Raw genomic sequence first — 24,352 nt, 5'->3', positions numbered from 1 at the left:
TCTTCCTTCAGCATGATGCAGGCTAAGGAAGGAACTCAACACGGCCCTCTTGCTGTTCTAGAACAGTTGTTACACGTTTCCAGAGTGAGTTTGTTTGCTTTGTCCTCATTACTGTACCTACATCTGGAGTTTTCAAAACTGTGGGTCTGCAGCTCTGGTAGGGTTCTGTAATCAGAACTGTAAAGTATCTGTATGGGAAGCAGCAAGAGCTTTGCCACATTCCTTTCAGCTGATGTATATCTGCCATTGACTCTTTGTGATGCTGTGATTGCACTTCTGTGCTGACTGGCAAAGTTTCTTTAGTGCCCTTTCTCATCGAGGTCCTGAAGCACATTTTCTTCCCCCAGAGATTTATGTGTGATACATGATGAATATTTTTGGCAGCTGTGAGCTTTCTGTCCTTCTCCCTGCTCTTATTCATAGTAATGACTCTGCTACGCCTGCATAGTGGTAATTATAAAACTATCTCCTGGCTACTTGCAGTTCTGAGTGCAGTTTGAAACTGGGACTCAGCTTCATACCTGTCATGCAGGTGTCTTACTGACTCCCAAATGCTGTAAGACCAGCTGCTGTGTGTTAGCTCTGCTCACCAAATATTCATCTTTGCGTTCTGTCTTCCTGAACTGTGTGCAGGGTTTCTGAATGACCGATAGGCTACTTCAGCCGCTGCGAATACCGAGATGGTCACTATGCAATATAAATTCAGTTTTAATCCCCAAGTGTTTGTACTCCTCAGTTTTCTGGGACTATATGTTGGTCATTCTGAACAAAATCACAGGATTTAGGGTGTTTTTTTTCCAACACAGTTTTGAAAGTAGATCAATACTGCAAGTAGAGTTCTGAGGAGTTAGCAATTTAATTTTGAACTTGTGTTTATACAATTATCATACCAGAAAATAACGTGTGTAGTTCTCTAGCAAGATTTGTTCTGTCTCCACCCTGAAAGAAGGTGTATAGATGTTTGAATTTGTACACATGTATAATTATGCAAAATAAATGCTCCCTTATAAAAGCATATTCTGAAAATAATGAGTAATTTGCCTTTAATAAAACACTTTTAAAGAGTCTGATAAGTATTCTTTTTTTCTTGACAGTCTGTGGTGGACGACTGGATTGAATCATATAAACAAGACAGGGACATAGCACTTCTGGATTTAATCAACTTCTTTATCCAGTGTTCAGGATGTCGAGGTACAGAATGTTGGGAACAAGTCGTACAGAATAAATCTGACAGCCATACAAATGTGCATTAGTGCTGGGAAAGGTGTGGGAGAAACTTGGATTGGTATTCCTTGTATGCATGGTTTATACAGAAATACTGTCTGCCTTCAAGAATAATTTTATTTAAAGCTTGTTTGTCAAAGGCCTACCCTTTATTTTTCTCACTTTCCTGTCATCATCTTAAAGTGTACAAATCCTCACAGAGCCACTCCACTCATAAGCAAAAGGAGACAAAAGATCTGTTCGCCAAGGTAGGCATATCTGTACTTCCCCTTTCTGTTTCCTCCTTAATTTGTTTATTATGAAAATTAGTAGGTGTGGCTTTACTTTAACGTTGCTATTTTTGCTTTCTTTTCAGGAAAATGATGGGGCTTTAAACTGAAGAGGAGGGAGTCAGACTTCACTTGACTTTGATAAGCAAGAAAGATTTCTTCTAGATGAAGCACCAATCTTATTTCTTCTTCCATAATACTTACCAAGTCGGCAGCAAGTGGCCTTTCTTTTATACCCTGTTTAAACTGTCTCCATTACCAGACGTGCAGCAGTCGTGCTGCCCATTGGAATGGGCTGCCCGGGGAGGTGGTGGAGTCACAGTCATTGGAGGTGTTCAGGAGGAGACTTGATAGGGTGCTTGGTTGCATGGTTTAGTTGATTAGGTGGGTTGGGTGGTAGGTTGGACGCGATGATCTTGAAGGTCTCTTCCAACCTGGTTTATTCTATTCTATTCTTTCTAGTGTTCTGTTGCCACACTGTACCTTCTAATGAATTTTTCATGGGATGTCTTTCTTCAGTTAACTCGGCCTCAAAAAGACAGCATGATCAAGCTGTCCTCTACCTGTAGCACCCAGAACCAAACTATTTAGTCTTGCCTGATGCTTCCACTAATTTGTTTTGAGCAGAGTTGAAAATAATCCACAATTCAGAAATTCTTTCTTCATTTTGTAGCTGATAGGCAAATATGCCTTCAAAGATGTAATGGTCTGGGTAGAATTCCCTTCCTTCTTAAGTACAAGGTGAAGTCACAAGTACAGTTAAAAGCATAGGAGAAAAGAAATAGGAACTGATCAGCAGCTTCAGCAAACTTTTTTCATAGCTTAAGGAAATAAACTTATTTTGTAGATGGAAGGAAAAGCTGAAGCTCTAGAAGCATTCTGTGAAAGGGCTGAAGCTTGGGCTTTAGAGTACAAGCCTGTCTGTACTGTTCCAGCAAATTCCCTAAAATATTTTTCAGACTTGTTTGGCAGCTTATATGAAAGCAGTTGTATTCTGTTTGCTTTTTTAAACACTCTTCCTAAAGGTGTATGTGAAAAAAACCCCACCACACAAGTTTCTTTCTAAGAAGTTGGGCAGCATTAAACCCTTGACCATATGTTTTTATGCTTGTTGATTCAAGTTTCTGGTGGAGCAGTCTCATAAATACCTTATTCCCCTGCTGCTCTCCGGTTCCTACTTCCTTTCTTTCTCCTTGCACTCTAATAATCTCAGAAGATGCATATTTTTTAAACCTCTTGTAACTGCCTGGTTCAGGCTGAGTGCCTACTGTCAACCATATGCTTCTGGATCAATTGCTTCCCAGAAAGGCTTTCCGTTGTTGGCTGTGAAGCAGCCACACTTCAAGTGGCTGATGTCGTTTACTTACTGTTTTTTTACATGGTGACTTTCTGTCCATTTTCAGTACTCTGTACTGATGTCTCTCTGCTGAGCTTGCTTTAGTGACCTTCTGGTCCCCAACAGCAATTAAAGGAGAAAGAAAGCAAAAATGACTTGTCCCCTGAGCTTAGTATGCATGTGGAAGATTTATTTCTATGTTGAAATTTTTACAGTAACAGATGTAAACCAGGGTTAATTTCCAGTAACATGCCTGTTTTTTAGAATAAGTGAAAACTTTATCAGAAGAGACTGGATTTTGCAGATAGTCCACTTAGGGTAAGCTGTCCTTAATGGAAGTGAGGTCTGGAAATCTGGGGGTGTTCTGTATCTTGTGAGGAAGATGAAGTGTCTCTTTCATGGAAAGATTTTATGTTCTACTATGACATTTTTATTCTCCCTTGTCAACACCCTTGTTTATTTCCATTTCTGACAAACAGCAGCTCCTCCTGAATCTCAATGGCTACTTTACCTTACTCAATATTCCTTATTTATATTCTTTTTAGTTTGCTCCATTACATCATCTTAGATTCCCCAGTCTTTCCCCAGTCTTCTTTCCCTGTTGGATATAAATGCTTACTGATAATACATATTTGCATATTTGTTATCATAGACTCATGATACCATTTCAGTTGGAAAAGACCTTCAAGATCAAGTCCAGTCATTATCTGTCTCTACCAAGTCTGGTGCTAAATCATGTCCTTCAGCACCACATCTCTGTCTCTTCTAAACAGCTCCAGGGATGGGGATTCAACCACTTCCATGGGGAGTCTGTGTTTGAGAATGCTTTCAGGGGAGAAGTTTTTTCTAATATCCAACCTAAACCCACCCTGGTGCAACTTCAGGCCATTTCCTCTCATCCTATCGCTTGTTACTAGGGAGAACAGACCAAGCCATACCTTGTTCCACCCTCACTTCAGGTAGTTGTAGAGATCAAGAGGGTCTCCTGTCAGCCTCCTTTTCTCCAAACTAAACAACCCCAGTTCCCTCAGCTGCTCCTCACCAGACCTGTTCTCCGGACCCTTCACCAGCTTTGTTGTCCTTCTCTGAATGTGCTTCAGCACCTCAATGTCTTTCTCGTAGTAAGGGCTCCAAAACTGAACCCAGTACTCAAGGTGTGGCCTCGCCAGTGCTGAGTACAGGGGAATAATCACAGCACCCTCAGGTCTTTCTCTGCTGAGCAGCTTTCCAACTAGTCTGCCCCAAGCCTGGAGTGTTCATGAGGTTGTTGTGACCCAAGTGCAGGACCCACACGTTGCTTTGAGCCTCATAGGGTTGGTCTCGGCCCACTGATCCAGCCTGTCCAGGTGCCTCTGCAGAGCCTTCCTCCCCTCAATGAAACATCCACCCATCCAATCCATAAGTAGCCAGTTTCTATAGGAGGCTGCTGTTGGAAGCAATGTCAAATGCCTTACTAAAGTCCAGATAAACAGCATCCACAGCCTTTCCCAGATCCACGAAGCAGGTCATCTTTTCATATGAGATCAGGTATGTCAAGCAGGACCCTGCCCTTCATGAACCCATGCTAACTGGGCCTGATCACCTGGTTGCCCTGTATATGCTGCGTAATGGCACTCAAGATGATCAGCTCTGTTACTGTCCCCAGCATTGAGGTTAGACTGACAGGTCTGTAGTTTCCTGGATCCTCCTTACAGTCCTTCTTGTAGATGTGCATCACATTTGCCAGTCTCCAGTCAGCTGGGACTTCCCCGGTTAGCCAGGACTGCTTTGTGAGCCCAGGATGGAAGTGGCTTGGTGATCACTTCAGCCAGCTCCCTCAATACACTTAGGTGGATGCCATCCAGCCCCCTAGAGTTGTGTGTGTCTAAATGGTGCAGCAAGTCACTAATAATCTCTTGTTATGGGGGCTTCATTCTGCTCCCCTTCCCTATCTTCCAGCTCAGGGGGATGGATATCCAGAAAACAACTGGTCTCACTAGTAAAGATGGAGGCAAAGAAGATAATGAGAACCTCAGCCTTTTCCTCATACTTGATCACTCCATTCCCCCCTGCATCCAGTAAAGGAGAGAGATTCTCCTCAGTCCTCCTCCTTTTGTTGCTGATGTATTTGTAGAAGTCCTTCTCATTCTTGTTAACATCTGAAGCCTGTTGAATTTCCACACACTAGGAAGCCATAGTACTGCTCCCTCTTTGCTCTATTGTATTTCCATCAGAAATCAGGGAAGTTGAAGTCCACCATGAGAACAAGGGCCAGTGATTGTTAGACTTCTCTCAGATGACTAAAGAATATTTTACCTATCTCTTTGTCCTGATTGGATGGACTGTAACAGACTCCTACCAGGGAGCCTTGTTGACCTTCCCCATGGTACCTATAAATACTCAGCTCTGTTGTCACTATTATTAATGTCAGTAGAGTCAAAACACCCTGATATACAGGGCCCCCTCACCACATTGCCCGTCCCTTCTAAGTAGATAGAATAGAATAGAATAAACCAGGTTGGAAGAGACCTTCAAGATCATCGCGTCCAACCTATCAACTAATCCAAGCCACCTAATCAACTAAACCATGGCACCAAGCACCCTATCAAGTCTCCTTCTGAACACCTCCAATGATGGTGACTCCACCACCTCCCCGGGCAGCCCATTCTGAAGAGTTTGTAGCCATTGATTGTGGCACTTCAGCCATGTGAGACATCCCACCACGTTTTCGTGATGGCCACTAGGTCGTAGTTTTGCTGACATGCAATGGCTTCCAGCTCCTCCTGTTTGTCTTCCGTGCTGCATGTATTCTTGTAGATGCACTTCAGCTGATCTGACAGTCCTCCCATCCTTTTGCAGGGAGAAATCCTGATTCCTACCTGACTGTTCTCAGGTGCTTCTGTGGTTGCTAATCCGTCTGTAACCCTTGTGTCTTTGCTGGCTTAGAAGGAGATTCCTCAAGAAAGTTTGCAAGTGATGCTAGGTTTAGAAATCCACCATTTTCACAGTGCTTAGAATTATTAGATACTGAAGTGTATGTACGATACATTTGGTTGACATTTCCTTCAAAAGCTTTAAGCAGATAAGGAGCTTGTGCCCATTTTCTGACTTTGATTAGAAATTTTTTGAGCATCAAACTGTTTTATTTAGCAACAGTATTGACCCTGACAAAAATATCTTTCTGTTTTGAGAAACAGAGATTTTTACTTGTCCATCCCATTCTCTTGGGCTGTGCACACACTTCAATGAACCTCCTGGCATCCTCCAGCTTCACTTAGAGGTGTTCCTGAAATGAGAAACTATCTCTTGTAAATATGAATAAACAGGCATGTTATATAAATTATTAATATAAAACCTCTGTAAAATTAATGAATTTTGCATGTGAACTTGAAAGATCTTACAACTGAATAAATCTAAACCAGATTTTCAATCAGATCTGTCCTTTGTCAACTCTTCTGAGTGTGTTTAATCAGTAGTAACTTTCTATGCAATGTCTTCTGGTTCATGTACTAATGTGCATTCAAATATGAAAGATCTGGTTTTAGCATGACTTGAGTAATCTTCTTGGGGTTTTAAAGCATCATTTGGTATAAATTAGAAGTTTGTCCTACCAAACTACCAAAAGCCTCTCCATTCAACAGATAGATTTCACAGAAGTTAAAATTTTACTCTTTGCATGCTGTCTTTCCACTGGTTTACCTGCTCAATCTGTATGTTTGCTTGCCTTTGCTGATTTTGATAACAAAGAAGTGAAAGTACTTTCTTAAAGGACTTTTCCTTTATCTTTCCTGTGTCAAGAATACCAACAGGAATCGCTGTCCTTCCCAGCTTGTGTAGTCTATGTCCATGGTGGGACATTGTATTTCTGGGGCAGAAAAGTGATTAACAAGGACTGGTAAATCCATCTACTCACTTTTTGTTTCCTGCCCTTCTGAAATGCACTGCTTCTTCTGGAGGGAGGATCTTCTGTCACATAGCTTTAAAAGATGAAAAAGTGAAGTTTCAAAATCCTTTTTCTTCCTGGAAAACCAGGAAAGAAATACTATTGCCAGTCCTTGTGGGGGGAAAAAAACCCAACAGGTTTGGGTTTTGGTAGTAGGTATTTCCTTCCCACAGTATTCATGATCTGTAAAGCAGGTGGTGGTGTGTTTATCTTCTTACTTCTGTTGGAAACTTAACTTTAGGATCTTGCATTTTTAGATAGCAGACAACTTTTGAATTTAGGTTGTCATAATGATGAATCAATTTTTCCAATAAATTCCACTAGGCTGGGGGTGGAAGTGTATCCATCCTATGGAGATTTACATTTCAAATATTGTTGTTTGGTCTCTGCTGTTGTGGATGCAGGCATCCTCTTGCAGAAGAACAGCAAGTCAGTGTGCAGAATTCCTTCAGGTTTTTTTGAAAGCCCTTTTCCACTACCACCTTCTTTGCAGGAACATATTACTGCTTTTTTCCCCTCTTTTCTTTTTTTGTGTAACACTTACATAAAGCATGGCATGGTGCTGAGATCTCTGAGCTAAAGCAGAAAGCAAAAAGCAAGTAAGCCGTAATGTCTAATCAGCAATATGTGTGCCCAGGTCCCAGAAGGATTTATAACTGTGTCAGTGTGATGCTGTATCTGGGCTAATTAGCTCTGCCTCTCAGACTCAGTAATTAGCTCAGGTATCATGCTCCGCTGCTATGACAACCAGGCTGTTTCCATTTCTGGAGCTCCATGAATTTCAAGCTGCCTTGGATATCTGCACTGCTGACTGCTTTTGCCTTCTGTTATTGATACAAAACAAACAGAAAACCCCACCAGCACTCTGACCTTCCTACATTTGGAAGGCAGAGAGCCATGCTTGTGGAATAAATATTTTATTTTATTTTTTTCCTAACCAGAAGTAATTAGTGGTTGAAACAGCCCCTTAAGCTGTGAAGAGCAAACCAACCATCAAGTCCATGTAAGCAGGGAAGCTTTCTTTTGTGGGGAAAAAGGTCTTTCAGCATAGCTGAAGAGAACTACTTGACTACTTTCGAGTATACTGTGAAATCATTCCTATTCTTCCTCCCCTTCTTTCTCTCATGTTTGTTTTCTGAGTGAGAAATGTGTAAATTCAGAAGTGACATCTTCATGGAATTTTTCCTTGTGAATCAGACACTTGGGGCTCCATGCTCTCTTCGAGCTTGATCCTTGAATCTAGTTTTCCCTCACCTATTCTACTTAAGGTCCTCTGAAAAATTATGTGGTTTAATGGTGCAAAGAATTCAACAACTGCAAGAGTTGTGACTTACCTTGCTTGAATGCAGGATGCGCGCTCGCTCTGATTTTTATTAATGTGCTATGCTCTTAATTAAGGACACACTGTTTTGCCAAAGGAAATTGGAGGTGAAACCCAGGGAAATGCACTGTAAGGTGGCCATGGTACGTCTGGCAAAAGAAATGAACAAGCAGCTGCTTGCTTTGCTGCTGGGTGGGATTTCAGAAAGCAAATTAACTTTAGGAAATTAGGAAACAGTGTTATTTACTCTGATTAATAATAGTTTAATAAGATGTATACCATTGTAAGCAGAGTAATGGTTTGAAAGAAATTAATGTTCTGTCATTTATTTGTGCACAGTTTAGTTTTGTGATCAGCAGACTAATACCACTCTATACAGATGGAGGGTTTTGAGCATAGAAAGAAGACCACTTGATAAATACAACTTCCTGCAAATGGTCCTTTCATAAGGAACTGCAAATTGCTAGTGAGAAATGTTGCTGACTTTATCTCTTTATTAATTCATTTATTATTAAGAAGTTGATAAACAGAACCCATAAACATTTAATATTTTGAACAAACTAGAAAATTATGCTATTGATTGCATTGGAAGTTGTATTTTTATGAGGGGTATGAAGTTTGCTTTCTCCCTGTTTCATCAACAAAGTCCCATTTTTGTCTGTGAATATCAGGAAGAAGTTACAAAGGGCTAATACATGTTTTTAAAAACTGATACTCATGCATGATTGAAGTCATAATAATGTCAAGAATTTGTGGAATAGTTTGTATGTGTAGTGTACAGAAATGAACACACCATCAGCAACTATGTGATGCAGTGAAAAAATGCTGTTAACCACATGCAGAAATGGAGAAGTAAGACTGAAAGATGGAAATAAGTTAATTTTCATTTTAATTTCATGCCTGGTGGCGATGAGCCCAGTGTAAACTTTGTACTTCTTGTTTCTGAGCCTTGAGGTCATTTGTACAGTGTGTTTATCTTGAAAGCTTAGAAAATTAAACTGAACGGATGGAAGATAAATCAAATCACCAGGCATGCATTAAATGTTTCACCAGTTCACTTTCTGAATGAAGGGTTAATTTTTATGGTTAGATCCAAAGAATTTTTGGTTATGAAGTGCAATGTTTTCTGTTTGGTGACATTATTGAAACCAAAGCTTTGGTTTCATTGCTGATATCTTTTTTAAACCGACAAGGTTTACACTATTTCTTCCTGTTTGCTACCGAATGCTATCTGTACTTTTCATCTCAAGAACTTTTTCTTCCTCATGGTTTTCTATTTTGTTGTTTGTTTGGTTTGTTTTGTTTTCTATTCTTTAGCTCTTCAAAGCTGATTTGACTATGGAAAAAATAGCTAGTAAATATTTTTGGTATTCTTGTTCTTTAAAGATTTGCATCTCCCTAACTCTTCTGGGGATGGGAAGCCTTGGAGAAAAGGGGGAAAAAAGATCAGGAAGTGTAAAAAATACTTGAAATAGTACATCACATTTTATAGCTTCTTGTGAACTAGTGGCATCTTTTCTCAAAAGATACATCCTACTAGTTTCAGGAACTAGGGGGCAAAAAACCCACAGGGATTTGCTAACCTTTCAGTACAGGAGACTTGATTGAAGGGCATACTGATCTGTGGTTTCAAAATGTGAATGAAGTACCTGCCCTGTTGAGGTCTGACTTCCGTCCAGGATTTCACCCTGTGAATTGGTTACATGAGCAGCAGTAACTTAAACCAAACCTTTTCTTTATGACTTGCTAGCTGAATACATCAAAGTAGTCATTTTTCAAGTAATAGAGCAGACCAAAAATAAGCTACCTTAAAATCAGCAAGTGACTGATTTAATTACTATAAACTTTCCAGTAATGTAAAATGTGTGTATTGAATTAATTGACAGAACTTGAGATACTAGAGTGTTTCATAGGAAATGTATAATGTAAGGAAAACCAAATTACCTTGGAAATGGTAGTTTAAGTGCAAGTTCTGCACTGCCAGTTTTGGGTAGTACAAATCTCTACTGAAAATGAAAGCACTCCTTGTGAGCGTGGAACAAAGTCCATGTTCTACTCCTGTGCACTGCTTAGTAAATTCATAGCTTGAAAATTCCCTTTTGGCACTGTTCATTGAAGGTAAATCATGTAAAGCTTTCAAATATTACTACTTGTTTTCAACTCTGTTCATTTAATTACCTATTGATTTGGAAATGGCACTCCTCATGTGACTGAAGAGTTACTATTTCAGAAGCCTCTCTCAGATCGATGATGCTTTAATGCTACAACTTTTTAAAGAGAAAAGCAATAAATCCCATTTGCTGTTAATGATTCAGAGTAGCTGCTGTCTTACTAACCAGAATTTTGTAATTTCCTTCAGTTATATGGAGTTTGTTCTCTGTAGAGTACAGATATATTACAGGGGGGGCACCTCTGTACTAAGCAGACAACAAAAAACATTAGTTTGAATTTTTGGTTTTGACATTGTTGCTCTATGACTTGTGAGCCTGTCCATGAGTTCGCCTCTACTTATGTGTTATGCATTGCTTGATTTCTTAATTTATTTATTTTCTTAGATGACATAGATGGTACTTTCTGCAAGGACAAGAACTGATTATAAAAAGCAGTCAAATCCCACTAGATCTTAGCATGTTTTTACTGGATTGCAAATAGGAAACGTCCTCAGGTCTCCAGGCTTTCCAAAGATGCAAATTCTATGGAAGGTTGAGTCAGACTTTTTCCAAACCAAGGACAGGAATTAAATTCAAACCATGGCATTTCTCTCAGCAAACCTGTAATTATGATTCTCTCTCCTTTGCATTAAGGAAGCCATAGATTTATTAAGTGCAATGCTAGTGTGTAGTTCAGTAATTACTTTTGAAGAGAAGAAGACAAGGATGATTAAAAAGGTCACATCCTAATGAAAAAGCCTTATTCTCTGGCACAAAGAAAGTGGTTAAAACAAATCCAATATTCTCTTAATCTGCAAGCAGTCAGCGCTAGCTGGGTATAGAATAAAAAGAGCAGCTTGAGTTTCAAAGATACATCTAACTTTGGGAAAAGATAAAGGGGGCTGTTGTGCAGATACACTCCTGCTCACACTAGTACCTGCTTCCTTATTTATGTCAATCTGATTGTAGTGTCTCAGTCATCCTTAACCTGAACCATTAAGCAGCTGAGCCCTTCCATTTTTCAGCTCCTTTTAGCAGGAAGTTACAGCATTTTCTGGCAGTGCTGGAGTCAAAACCGTTACAGCGAAGACCGCTGTGACCAAAAGTTCTTTTTTGTTTTCATCAAGCAAGAAGCATGGTGGAATGTTCTTGGGTACCTCCAAGGGAAGAAAAGGCAGTTGTACAAAATGTTTATCAGATCTTGCAGGAAGAGTGAGCCATCTTGCCAGCAGTCTTTGTATACTTGTTTGGATAAGGAACTGATAACACCTAGCAAAGATGAACCTAGTTCTTGGATAACTGTCACCAACTGAGAACTGAGCAGTCAAGAGTTTCACTCTTCTTTCAGTGAGCTTAGATTTCAGTTCAGAACAACTGGAATTCATACTCTCCACCTGTAGCATTGGGTCTTGGGTATTTCAGTGCCTAACTGCCTGGTTTCATAAAACACTGAACTCAGGAGTTATGAGGTGAAAACACCTTCGACCGATTAGAAGGCCTTTTCTCTCAGGAGTAGTCAGCAGAGTTTAATAGACACCATCTGTTGTTGCAGCAAGCTTCTACAGAGTTACCTCATCTTTTGAAATACCTTTAATGTAGTTTGTCAGATTTACCACAATCTCTACTGTTTCATCATTCTTGAAATAAGTGGTTTGGATAACTTGGAAGTTGGTGCCACTTAGGAAACTGTGATAATGGGAAAGGACCTAGAAATACTTTTTGGGAATTAAAACTTAATATAGAAATATTTAACTACATAAATACAGCCAAGAATGTTGGTCCTTGAAATAAAATTTTTATTAGACTGGAAATCAGCAAATCCCATCATTCTGAAGGATTAAATCACTTTAAAAAACATTAAGTTCAGATCTAATTTAGTATGACAAGATTTCCTATTGCAGAATCACAGAATGGTAGAGGTTGGAAAGGATCTGTGAAGATCATCTAGTGCAACCCCCATGCTAAAGCAGGAACACCTGCTTCAAAATTGAACCAGAGCACCTCCAGATTGGTTTGGAATGCCTTCAGAGAAGGAGACTCCACAACCTCTCCAGGCAGCCTGGTCCAGTGCTCTGCCACCCTCAAAGTGGAGAATTTTTTTTTATGCTCACGTGGAACTTTGTGTGTTCCAGTGTGTGACAATTGCTCTTTGTTCTCTCACTGGTCACTTCGCTCTTCAGACCTTTAAGATCATTGCATCCAACCATTATCTAACTACCACATCTGGTGCTAAGCCATGTCCCTCAGCACCAGATGGCATGCAGTTATTGGACTATCTTTCCAACCAATCACCACTGAATTAACTCCTAAAAGATGTCATTGAGACAAAGAAGGAAATACATTCTGGTCAGTTCCTGGTAATGGGATGGAATTTAAAGTCATGATTAGCGAAGGAATCATAAGAGATTCAAATTGTCTTGAATTCTTTCTCTGAGTTACAATGAGTTTAATCTTAATGATGCAGAAAACCTGGGTGAGGTAGCTTGCTTTTTGTTCTCAAGACTTGTTAGAAATGTAATTTTTTATCATTATTATTATTATTTTTTGTGGAGGCTCAGCATCAGGATAGCAAAAGTTTGTAGTTGATGCAGAAGTTTGACATACTGGTGTTGGATGCAGAATGCCACTTCTCCCTTATAAAGTCTTCACTACTGACTATATTTTTTTGACAATTTATAACTGAATCCATGGCTAAGAGTTTAATTTGTGATCTGTACACTTGCAGGTACTTAGACTTCAGTCAAAGACTGAGGGATTTTTTTTGTCAGTTAGGGTTTTGATAGTGGTTTTTTGTTTTGTTTTGGTCTGCTTGTATTTTGTGGTGGGAGAGTACTTGAGCTCTAAATACTTCAAACACAGTATGTCCTGTGGTCTGCTTGTAGCTGCTCACAGAATGTTTCAGACAGGAGAGATACCAGCTCAGGCCCATTATAAGCACTTACAAACCATTTTGTCTAATAGTGAAGGATATTTTAATGCAGATTTGTTTGATATAGTTTGTGGGGTTTTTTTTCTGATTTCCACAGCAGCTTTATTAGTGGGATTATACTTCAGTTATGTGCTGTGTGGAAAAAATCACTTCTTGTTGCTCTTTGATGCTTGACTGGCTACTTCCCTAGGATGGAGATAGATATATATAGATATAGATATAGATATATAAATAATTTTTTTAAACATAACAAATTGTTCTGTGTTACATCTTCCCTGTCCCAGTTGGAACTTTGTAGAGGCTTCTCATAACCCTCTTTTCACCACTCTCTTTAATTTCATTCCAGTTACTAGCTTTATATTAAAATGCATCAGTTAGGATCAAAGAGTGAGGCTACATTGATATGATATTTATGACCTAATCTTAGATCTCTTGGTTCTTACCTGCCAACTCAGCTGTGACAGCCAGCTTCTAACCTACATTTCTGAGATATCTGTGTTCAGTGAGGCCTTGATGTAAACAGTTTACAGCTAAGGGCCAATGACTGGGTTCAGAAGTTCACAAGGTGTTATCAAAGTCATAACTGCTGCATGTGAGCTGTTAGGATGGCTTATAACAGCTGTCAGCTTAATTTGCTGTATTACTATATTGCTCTGCTTGACTGTCCATTAATGACTTTGTAGTGTTACTTTGCATATTATGTTATAATGCCATCATTATTTCTTTTCCTCTCCTTAACTGGAGTATAACATTAAAGTTGGATTTAGTTTTGACAGTGCTGTTGTGTGTGAATGGTAGCTTAGTAAACCTAACTCAATAAGTACAGAGGTGTGTAATACACTTCAGGGAGAAAAATAATCAGAGGTTGGGGAAAGGAGAATTGTAATCTGTTCAGAGTGAGTAAGTTAATTGATCTCATCTGTGTACTAGAGTAATATCAGTCTGGTACAGTATAATGTAAGGCACATTAGTGTAGGACACCATTTTCTTTATAAAGTGGCATACAATATTAATAGTTGAGCTTACTTGCATTGGCTTTGCTCCAGTTATGGCAGGTAATAAAACCAACAGCAGTACTCTGGGCCAGGTTTAATACTGAGCTGTGAGCATGTGAGACAAGTTAGAGATAAACTGCAAGGGCTTAGATTTTTTGTTGAACAGGCACAGCTGAATGCACAGATGGATATCCTTTAGCTTTTTTTCAGAGAAATACACAGTTGATCTTACTAAATGGCTGATGTTTTCTAGTGCTCGAGGCTGGGGAGAGGCCTTGAGCACACAAGCCCTGTGAGGAGAGGCTGAGGGAGCTGGGATTGTTTAGCCTGGAGAAGAGGAGGCTCAGGGGAGACCTCATTGCTCTCTACAACTACCTGAAGGATGGTAGGTGGGGGTTGGTCTCTTCTCTCAAGCAACCAGCACCAGAACAAGAGGACACAGTCTCAAACTGCACCAGGGGAAGTTTAGGCTGGAGGTGAGGAGAAAGTTCTTCACTGAGAGAGTCATTCACCATTGGAATGGGCTGCCCAGGGAGGTGGTGGAGTCACCATCCCTGGAGGTGTTCAAGAGGGGATTGGACGTGGCACTTGGTGCCATGGTTTAGTCATGAGGTCAGTGGTGACAGGTTGGACTTGATGATCTTTGAGGTCTCTTCCAACCTTGGTGATACTGTGATACTGTGACACAAGGTGCTCTTGGAGGAAGCCAAGTATCTGCATCCCCTGGTAGTGTTCCTCTCTGCCTGCCTGTGTTGAGCAAAGTTTGTGGTTCATTCTGATGAGAAACAGAGAAAGATGTTGCACAGTTTTGAGAAATGCATTTAACCCATAGGTATTTTGAAACTTCTATGTCATGCAAGCAGTGTAAGGTGGCAGGCATTTTGGAAATGGGAAATCGTGTGTGCTTTTACTTTTAGTTCTTATCAGCCTCAAATCATGAATTATCTTGGGGGGAAAAATTACATGCATGAGCTCTCATTAATGGGGAAAATTCAGGGAGAACGGGAAGCTGAAACATCTGTAACAGTGGAATGAACAATATAGAGGTGGTAAACCTGTGCCTTCAAATGCAGAAAAGTATAAGGCAAAAGGAAGAAAGTATGGATTCTGAAAATTCCAAGACAACCAAACTCTCAGTATTCTCATTTCATCTGATGTACGATTGCTTTAAGCTGCTGCACAATTACAGAGCCCCAGGATATCCTGTTGAGTGGGGCCATCAATTAAAAATGTAACTCCGTTTTTGAATATTCTCCTCGAGCAGCTGATCCATAGTGTAACAGCCTTTGCTGCTTTTGTTAGGGACTTCAAGAAAAATTTCATGTGGGAAGGACACCGAAGCAATTACCAGAGAGAGTCTGTGTTTATATGGAGTTACAGCCTCTGCTACTTCTCAGAAGACATGTTTTCCAGACCCTTCACCAGCTGCTTTGCCTTCTCTGCTTCAGCACCTCAGTGTCTTAATTGCAGTGAGAGCTCAAAACTGAGCCCATTACACAAGGTGTGGCCCCACCAGTGCTGAGTACAGCAGGACAGTCACTTCCAGCCAGGATGCTGTTGGCCTCCTTCTCCACCAGGACACACTGCTTGATATATTTACAGAGTCATTTTTAATGTGGTCAAAACACACCTTTTCAACTAATTCTGATACTAAAATTTGTAAGACAAAGGATCTGTATACTGTCTGAGATGAGATAGTAAATAAGAATTGAAGCCAGATTAAATCTGTCTGACTTGTTCCCCTCTGTTTTAATGTGTTCCTATTTCCTGAGTGGTACTTGATTAATTTTACCCCTTGAGTCCACGATCTTTGTGCTAGTTAATGTACTCAAACTCTTCATTCCCTCTTGTATTTCAGAGATTATTCATTGCTGTTTGTCTCTCAGCACTCTTTCCAGTACTTGCAACTTTATCGCTTATGTAAGGTTTTGGGTTTTAGTATCAGTAAGTTTACACAGGTTTTTCTTCTTTTTATATCTTTTGCTCTTGAATAGATACTCTTTAGTGAATCCCAGACATCCAGTGCTGAGAAACAAATTCCATGTTGAGTTTTCTCAGCTTTCTGCTCCTTTTTCCACATTCCCACTTCTGTTTGTCTTGTCAACACTTGTTGTGATTTGTATGTGTTCCGGCAGTTTCTCAGTTCTGAGGTGACAGTTCCCTCTTGCATTATGTTTTTAACAAGCACATCCAGACTTTTACTGAATTTGGCTCTAGTTTGTGCTCCCTTGTATTGGCTCCCCATGCCAAAACATGTTGAGCAACTCTTCATTGTGTTGTGTTAACTTCACTTTTAATATGGTGCTTCCTCTTACTCTTCCATAGTAGCCAAGTTCCAATCAAAAAAGAGGAAAAAAATAAAACTAGTTTCCCTCAAGGGCTTTTTCTTTATGTTTTCATCTAGTTTTACTTTGCTAGTCCTTTATAAATGAAAGATCCTTTCTCTGCTCTGTTAATGGCTAATCCAGGCACAGAGACATTGTTACAGAAAGCTTTTGAGACAGCAGATAACATTTTCTGTGGCACATCCTGTGGGGTTTTTTTTCAGATAGCATATTGCATGTTTAAACAATAGCTGTTATTGATTTCCTGCTCCTCCTCTTCAAATTGCTTAATGACCAGGCTCAGAGTACTTAGAAGATTTCTTAAAGTTCATGGAATGGAAGCTTGAAGTTCTTGATGTTGCATAATAGATACATATTTGCAATAAGGAAAAAGCAGGACTAGCATAAGCCCTCTTCCTTACCTCCTCCAGTAAGGAAGGGCTAATTCCAGTTTTCCCTATTTTCTTTACTGGGACATTTTCTATGCAAGATCAGTCAGATTTGACTTAAACAAGTAGTTAAAAGTTTATTAGGTAGCATCCTCAGAGGCAGAAGCACACAGCAGCCTAATTTCCTTCTTTCAGAGTAATGAAAAAGCATAGAAACTTTCCAGGCAGATGTTGGCTTTCACTTAATGAGGGAAATAAAATCTTTTGGATGTAAGCTGTTTCCAAGGCACTTCCAAGTCTCCAGTCTCATTTGATGACACACATCAGCTTTCATCAAATTGGCTGTTAAAAGGTCTTCAGCTTTCTGCTACAGCTCACTTTGCAGTGCTTACAAAGTGTCTATTTTACTGTTGTAGTTTAACATGTCTGGGTTTTTTTCCATCAAATAATACAGGAAGATAGCAGTCGGTGTTTGTCTGGTGGCTCTCAGAATGGTGACTGGGGAACTCTGAAAAGTAAGGAATGGTTCTGGGAAGGAAACTTGGAACTATTTTGGTCTGTTTGGTGGTGCCATTGCTAACAAGATTTGGCACCTGCAAATGCAGGTGCTGTTTTTCTGCCTGAGCCTTTCCTTCCACATACTGGAACAGAAAACAGCATAAGTAAAATTGTAGAAGACATGTGCAAGTGTATTTCTTCAGGGCCATGTTTGAAAGTATCTCATACAGTCAACAGTCGCTTCCTTGATGTACATAAAGCAAGACCAGTTGTCTCAAGGGACAAGAGGCAGGTGAATGAGAAGCAGAGTGTGGTGGATTTTCAAGGAGGACTCAGTTTTTTGGCATGATGAGTTCTGTCAGACCTTTGGCCAGGTGTGGCACAGCCCACAGAAAGGCCTGGCCTGTTGTCTTGAGGAAAGAGTGCTGGAAAGGACCCTGTTTCTCTCCTTTTCTTTGTTCCACACCTCCCCCCTTTTTCTTTTTTTTTTTGCTCATGAGATACTGTTTTTTTCTGGGGTCTAGAGCCTGCCACATCATTTGAAGATCTCTAGATACTTCTAATTTTTGTAATACCCTTTTTTTAGGACTTCTCTTTTATCTTCCTGTCTTTATGACTTTTGAGAAACACTGAGAAATAGGATTAGAAATAAGAGCAACAGAGAATGAGGAAAGGGCCAGTATTTCATCAGAAGAAACAGAAAAAGAACCATAAAATGGTTTGGGTTGGAAAAGACCTTATATTTTAAACCCCCCTGCCATGAGCAAGGACACCTCCTACTAGACCAGGTTGCTCAAGGCTCCATCCAGCTTGGCTTTGAACACTTTCAGGCTTGTAGCCTCCACAGTTTCTCTGGGCAACCTGTTCCAGTGCCTCATCAATCTCATAGGGAAGAATTTCTTCCTAATGTCTAATCTAAATCAAGCTTCTTCCAGCCTGAAGCCATTGACCCTTGTCCTGTCCCTAGAGGCCTTTGTAAAAAGTCCTTCTCCCACTGTCCTGTAGGTGCCCTTTAAATACTAGAGGCTGCTATGAGATCTCTCTCTTCTCTAGGCTGAACACCACCAGCTCTTTCAGCCTGTTTTTATAGCAGAGGTGCTCCAGCCCTGTGCCCACTCTAACTGTTCCATGTCCTTGTTATGTTGGGGTCCCCAGAGCTGGATACAGTACTCCAAGTGGGGTCTCACAAGGGCAGAATAGAGGGGGAGAATAACTTCCTTCAACCTGCTACCCAGACTGCTTTTGATGCAGCTCAGGATTTGGTTGACTTTCTGCGCTGTGAGCATGTTACCAGCTCTAATTGAGCTTCTTGTCTATCCATTCTTTGCCCAGCCTTCCTTGGAGAAGTAAATGTTACAACAGGAGTGTATTGGTACATTGTAAGTGTGAAGTAATGGTACAAAGCAATTGATCTTAGCTCAAATCAGTTTGTCTGACAGAATGCACGTTGTCAAAGGAAAAACATCTTTACTGAAAGAGTGGTCAGACAGGCTGCCCAGGGAGGTGGTAGAGTCACCATCCCTGGAGATGTTCAAGAAATGTGTAGACATGGCACTTTGGGACAAGGTTTAGTGGGTGTGGTGGTGGTGGGTTGATGGTTGGACTTGATCTTAGACTTTTCCAAACAAAATAATTCTATAATTCTGTAAATGAATCTGGGAACCATTTCTAATTGAAGAGGCAGAAAGTTTCATACATGTGTAAACCCCAAGAATACATTGGTGTCAGTGCTTTCCCTCTCCCCACAAGTGTAAGTCTTCGCCTTGATCACGGAGTTCTCACCCAGCCAACGGCAGGGCAGGGCACAGCACAGCACAGTGCAGCTGCTGAGTGAATGCACTTATGGATGCTTCCAGGTTCAAAAGCATTAAGACATTACCAGGAGCAAAGTGCTGTATTTGAGGTAGCAAAGACTCCTGAGGTTTTCACTGATGTTCATGTTGGACCTGTTGTTCGGGTTTGGACTTGTCTATACAAATACTAGATTGCAAGTTTAGTGGTGTTGCTTATTAATTATTTGGCTTCCGTTAGTAGTGTTAACATCGAGGAAAAGCAGCTTAGAGTTCCCAAATGCACATACTGTAGAGCCATATCAAACCAGTATTACCTGCCTTAAAATTGGAGCCAGGAAGTTTCTTTCATCAGCATTGTATGACTTGAACACACGAAGGGTACTGGTGTTTGATGCACTAAATTATGCAGGCTAACTTCGTTTTCTGCCGGTAGCTTGTGGACTTAGCATACTTTATACCCAAAGAGCATCATTTCCCATTTTATCAATGTCACTACTGTGAAATCCTTTGGCAGTTTTAATTCTAGCTCCTCTAAATAATCCTGTCACCAGCAAACCTTATCTGCTTCATTGTTATCCTTTCTTTCAAATTATGTGTATCTGCTATTGAGCATATTTCTGTCAGCACCAATGTTTAGAAAGATCTATTGATAGGTTTGTTCCATGCTGAAAGATGACCATTTTTGCTGTCTTTGATTTCCTATCTTTTAATCTGTGAACTTTCTTACTGCTTATCAACTTCTTCAAGAACTAGGGGGAGATCATGATAGGATTTTGGAAATGTGTGTGTTGCATAAATGTGTGACTTGTACCTGCTCATCGATTCCTTCTGGAGCTCCAAGGGGCTTTGTCAAACATTACTACACAGAAATAACATCAACCCTTGAACAGCCCCACCAGTTCTGTAGAACATCGCTTTGCAGTCTGGCACAGCAATCAGATTTAATAGTGGTGAACTCTGGTGATCACTCCTGGATTCTTTATTTTTCACTTGCTTTTATTCTTCTGACATTCAGGGTAGTTTGAGCAAGTAGCAAATCTTCATAAATAGAATAGAATAGAATAGAATAGAATAGAATAGAATAGAATAGAATAGACCAGACCAGGTTGGAAGAGACCTTCGAGATCATCGTGTCCAACCTATCATCCAACACCACCCAATCAACTAAACCATGGAACCAAGCATCCTGTCAAGCCTCGCCCTGAACACCCCCAGCGACGGCGACCCCACCACCTCCTCAGGCAGCCCATTCCAGTGGGCAATCACTCTCTCTGTGTAAAACTTCCTCCTAACCTCCAGCCTAAACCTCCCCTGATGCAGCCTGAGACTGTGCCCTCTTGTTCTGGTACTGGTTGCTTGGGAGAAGAGACCAACCTCTGCCTCACTACAACCCCCCTTCAGGTAGTTGTAGAGAGCAATAAGGTCACCCCTGAGTCTCCTCCACTCCAGACTAAGCAACCCCAGCTCCCTCAATCTCTCCTCATAGGGCTTGTGCTCCAAGCCCCTCACCAACCTTGTTGCCCTTTTCTGGACACGCTCCAGCAAGTCAACATCCTTCCTAAACTGAGGGGCCCAGAACTGGACACAGTACTCAAGGTGCGGCCTAACCAGTGCAGTGTACAGGGGCAGAATGACCTCCCTGCTCCTGCTGGCCACACTGTTCCGGATGCAGGCCAGGATGCCATTGGCCCTCCTGGCTGCCTGGGAATATATATATATATATGTGTGTATATATATATATTTATATAATTGGAGCCTAGGAATTTTAAAAGGGTTTGGTTTCTTTACAGTAGACACTAAGTTTCTCTCAGTTTTTACTGTAAGGATGTGCACTTTTCTCTTTTGGTCAACCTTGGCATTGACACAGATCATTGTCCTACTTGTAAAAAATTCTGATGATCTTCCATGTATTTCTTCACATTCCTGCAAGGAGGGAAGAGTAACCTTCACTGCTATCTTCTGAATCAAGTAATACTTTGTTTTTTAAAGGATAAATGGTGCAAATCATGTGAAACACAAGTTCTATGCATAAAGTTATCACCTTCTTAATCTTATCAAGAACTCTGAACTCTTTAATGTAGACTTGCTCACTCAAAAAATGAAACAATTATTCTTCAATTTGTGTATTGGAAATAGCAAAGATTTGATAGTAAAACTCCCTTGGTTTGTACAGTGAGTCCTATAATAGTCAAAAGAGTTAGTAAGCCCTCCTTGCTTTACTGACTGCCCAGAGATGCTGTGGAGCCTGCTTCTGTGCGGCATTCCAAACCTGCCTGGACATGTTCTTCTGTGATTCATGCTAGGTCATCCTTCTTCAGCAGCAGGATTGAACTAGATGGTCTCTGGAGGTCCCTTCCAACCCCTACCATTCTCTGATTCTGTGACAATCTTTGTAGCCATTGGCACTGTTAATGTTGCTCATTCATGAAAGTCAGTTTTCATTCTAGATTATATGGAGGTTTCCATACTGGGCAAGATGTCTTCCTAGAGGCTGAATTCAATTGTGAAAGGCCAGCAGAAATAGTTCAGCTAATTTTTTTGAATGGCAGTAAGAAAAAAAAGTTGTCTTGCTTAAGTTTAAGTTACATAAACAGAACAGTAACAGTTTTTTGGGCCTTGTTTTTTGTGGAGGAGTTAAAATTGAAGATGCTGTAGTGGTGGTCCCTTTGAATGTACATCTTTCTGTCTCATTTAAAGTCTGCATGTGTCCATGCCATGGTTGGAAGTGTAATGAGCACAAAGCAGGAGCTGTGGGTGGCAGTCAGACATAGGGAGGAGAGAACACAAAGGGATGATGAGGATGATGGAAAGAGCATAACCACCAAAGGAGCCTCCATTCCAGAACCTTGATTTCATTGCAAATTTTCTCAGCTTTAACTACATGGAAACAGAAACATCTTTACCCTCAAGTATCCATTCATAGTACGAATTGTTGTATTTGGCCTTTACCATCTGGTGTAAATTTGTTCTATTTACAGGTTTCTCATGCAGCTTACAACTCGTGGTGGAGTTGACACAGTGTTCTGTAATGGCTTTTCTGGTCTTTATCTAATTTTTTTAAATTGCTTGGAAGGACTTTTAGCAAAATGAAGATCTAAAAATTTGGAAGTAGCTTGCTACTAGGCCAGTGTCCTGTGTAACATGCAAATTTGTTCTGAAATCAGAGTAGCTTTCCTGAAAGTGTCTAAGCAGCAACAGAAGAGAAGCCAGGAGTTTCTGCTGTAGACTTCTGCTATGAACCATCAAAACAAGGCCAGATACAAAATGTTCACTGTTGGTTTTCAATCAGTATGTGGATCTGCATGAAGTACAGTGGGTTGTGAGAAGGGACTTAAACTAGCAATGTGTCATCAAAAAAGCAGAATATAGCAGTTCAGTGAATGCTTAAAATGTGATGGTGACAATTTTTTGATACAGAAGATGGAGAACACAAATGGAAAACACTCTCTTCCAGAGGTTAAGTTGTCATCCCAATAGTAAGAATAAATTCAATCACTAGAATAATATTCCTAGTTCTATGAGAGAAAACAGAAAGGCAAAACAATTATAATGGCCTTCAAAAAAAGCAAAGAATCTATACTGAAGAAGCAGATGCACAAGTCTGCACAGGAAACAGGACCAAGGAAAGAAAATTCAGCACTTCTTGTACCTCAAAATATATATTCAAGACTCAGATTGAAAATACCCTAAAGCAAACGAGGAATAGGAATTGTAGAGAGAGCAATTTGTTTGAATCGTGTGCTTATGCAATGGTCTAGAAATGAAAAATAGAATATGAAAAAAATCAAAGGATCAAAAGTAAATATTCAAGAATGACAGGAGCATGTCAGACAAAATCAGAGCAATGCATAAAATTGGTAAAAGAAAATTAAGGATAAAAAAGTTTATATTCTGGTAGATAAATTAATAAGCGAAAGGTCAGTTGAAGAACTGGGCTACAGCAAGAGTACCACAGAGCAGTGGGGGTTGGAAGAGAACTTTGGAGAACATCTAGTCCAGGCCCTCTGCCAGTGCAGATTTGCACAGGAACAGGTCCAGGCAGGTTTTGACAGTCTCCAGAGAATGAACCTCCACAACCTCTCTGGACAGCCTGCTCCAGTGTTCTGGCATCCTCATGGGAAAGAATTTTCTCCTTAAATTCAAGTGAAACCTCCTGTGTTCTAGTTTGTGTCTGTTGCCCCTTGTCCTGTCACTGGGCACAATTGGAAAAGCCCAGCCCCATCCTCTTGACCTCCACCTTTCAGCTCTCACTGAGCATTGAGAAGATGTGCTTTCAGTCTGCTCTTCTCCATGCTAAAGAGCCCCAGGAATACACTTTTGCTGTGTATGCTGTACGTCAGGTGAATGGTAAAGAGGTCGCTCTGCAGGGGGATTTCATAGAATGCTTTCAAACCTGCTTTGGGAACTGACAGATACTTGGGTTTGATTCTGTAGCTTAATTGTTGCTGAGGCTGTAGGGTTTTTTCCATTGGGATTCTTGCTGATTCATTCAGTAAGAGTTCCTTGTTTAAAAGTATTCTGAGGATGAATTAGGACTGTGTCTTTTAGAAAGATACTTCCTTTTGAGTGCTACCTCATTGGTGGCAGAAGTTGGGCAATGGAGAGTCTGTGCAACAGGAAGAATTAGGGGATATATCAGTCACAGGGTCTTCTATTCCTGCATGTGCCATGAAAACTGCAATTCAATTAAGCATTTAGTCTAACTTCTTTCTAGAATCCTGACTTCTGGCTTCAGTTAAGCGGTTTGGTTTTCAAGCACAGGAGTCAATAGAAAGCTAGGAGCCCTGGTGGGATTTGGGAGTCTCAGCATCTCTTTGGATGCACTTCAGCTGTCCCAAGACTGCTTCCATTTACATTAATGTTTAATGCCTATTGATTCCAATAAGGTAAGTTCTACTTAAATGTTCCTGTGTAATCCTGAGCAAGCCACAGAAAATCAACTTTTTTAGAGGCATGAGTAATTTCTGGTTAGTTTAAAGCAGCTCTTTTCTGGGAATAGTAAATGAAGTGTTGCAGAAGTGTACCATGACCCAAGATGAGCACTGAGAAATAATGCATTCTTTATGGTTTGACTTGAGTCTTTCATATGGAGATGTGTCACTAACACTTCTGAGGTGATAAAAAAACTGCACTTAGGGACCTTGTAGAAGTGGTTTTTTTCTTAAGATCTAAATGGTGAGTGTGGAGAAAGCTATAAGAAAT

General features: G+C 40.4%; 1 protein-coding gene across 2 annotated transcripts in view; it reads left to right on the top strand.

Annotated features, from left to right (window-relative positions):
- Positions 1-24,352, top strand: part of STAG1 (stromal antigen 1) — a 186,314-nt gene that overhangs the window by 70,871 nt on the left and 91,091 nt on the right. For both annotated transcript variants that reach the window (XM_054166324.1, XM_054166323.1), the window contains one exon: positions 1,095-1,191. In XM_054166324.1, coding sequence (XP_054022299.1) covers positions 1,095-1,191 — 97 coding nt within the window. The remainder of the gene's footprint in view (positions 1-1,094; positions 1,192-24,352) is intronic.

Source organism: Dryobates pubescens, chromosome 13, assembly GCF_014839835.1.
Source record: "Dryobates pubescens isolate bDryPub1 chromosome 13, bDryPub1.pri, whole genome shotgun sequence".
NCBI classification, from domain to species: Eukaryota; Metazoa; Chordata; class Aves; order Piciformes; family Picidae; genus Dryobates; species Dryobates pubescens.
The sequence above is the reverse complement of the archived record's forward strand: the minus strand, read 5'-3'. Positions and strand labels throughout refer to the sequence as shown.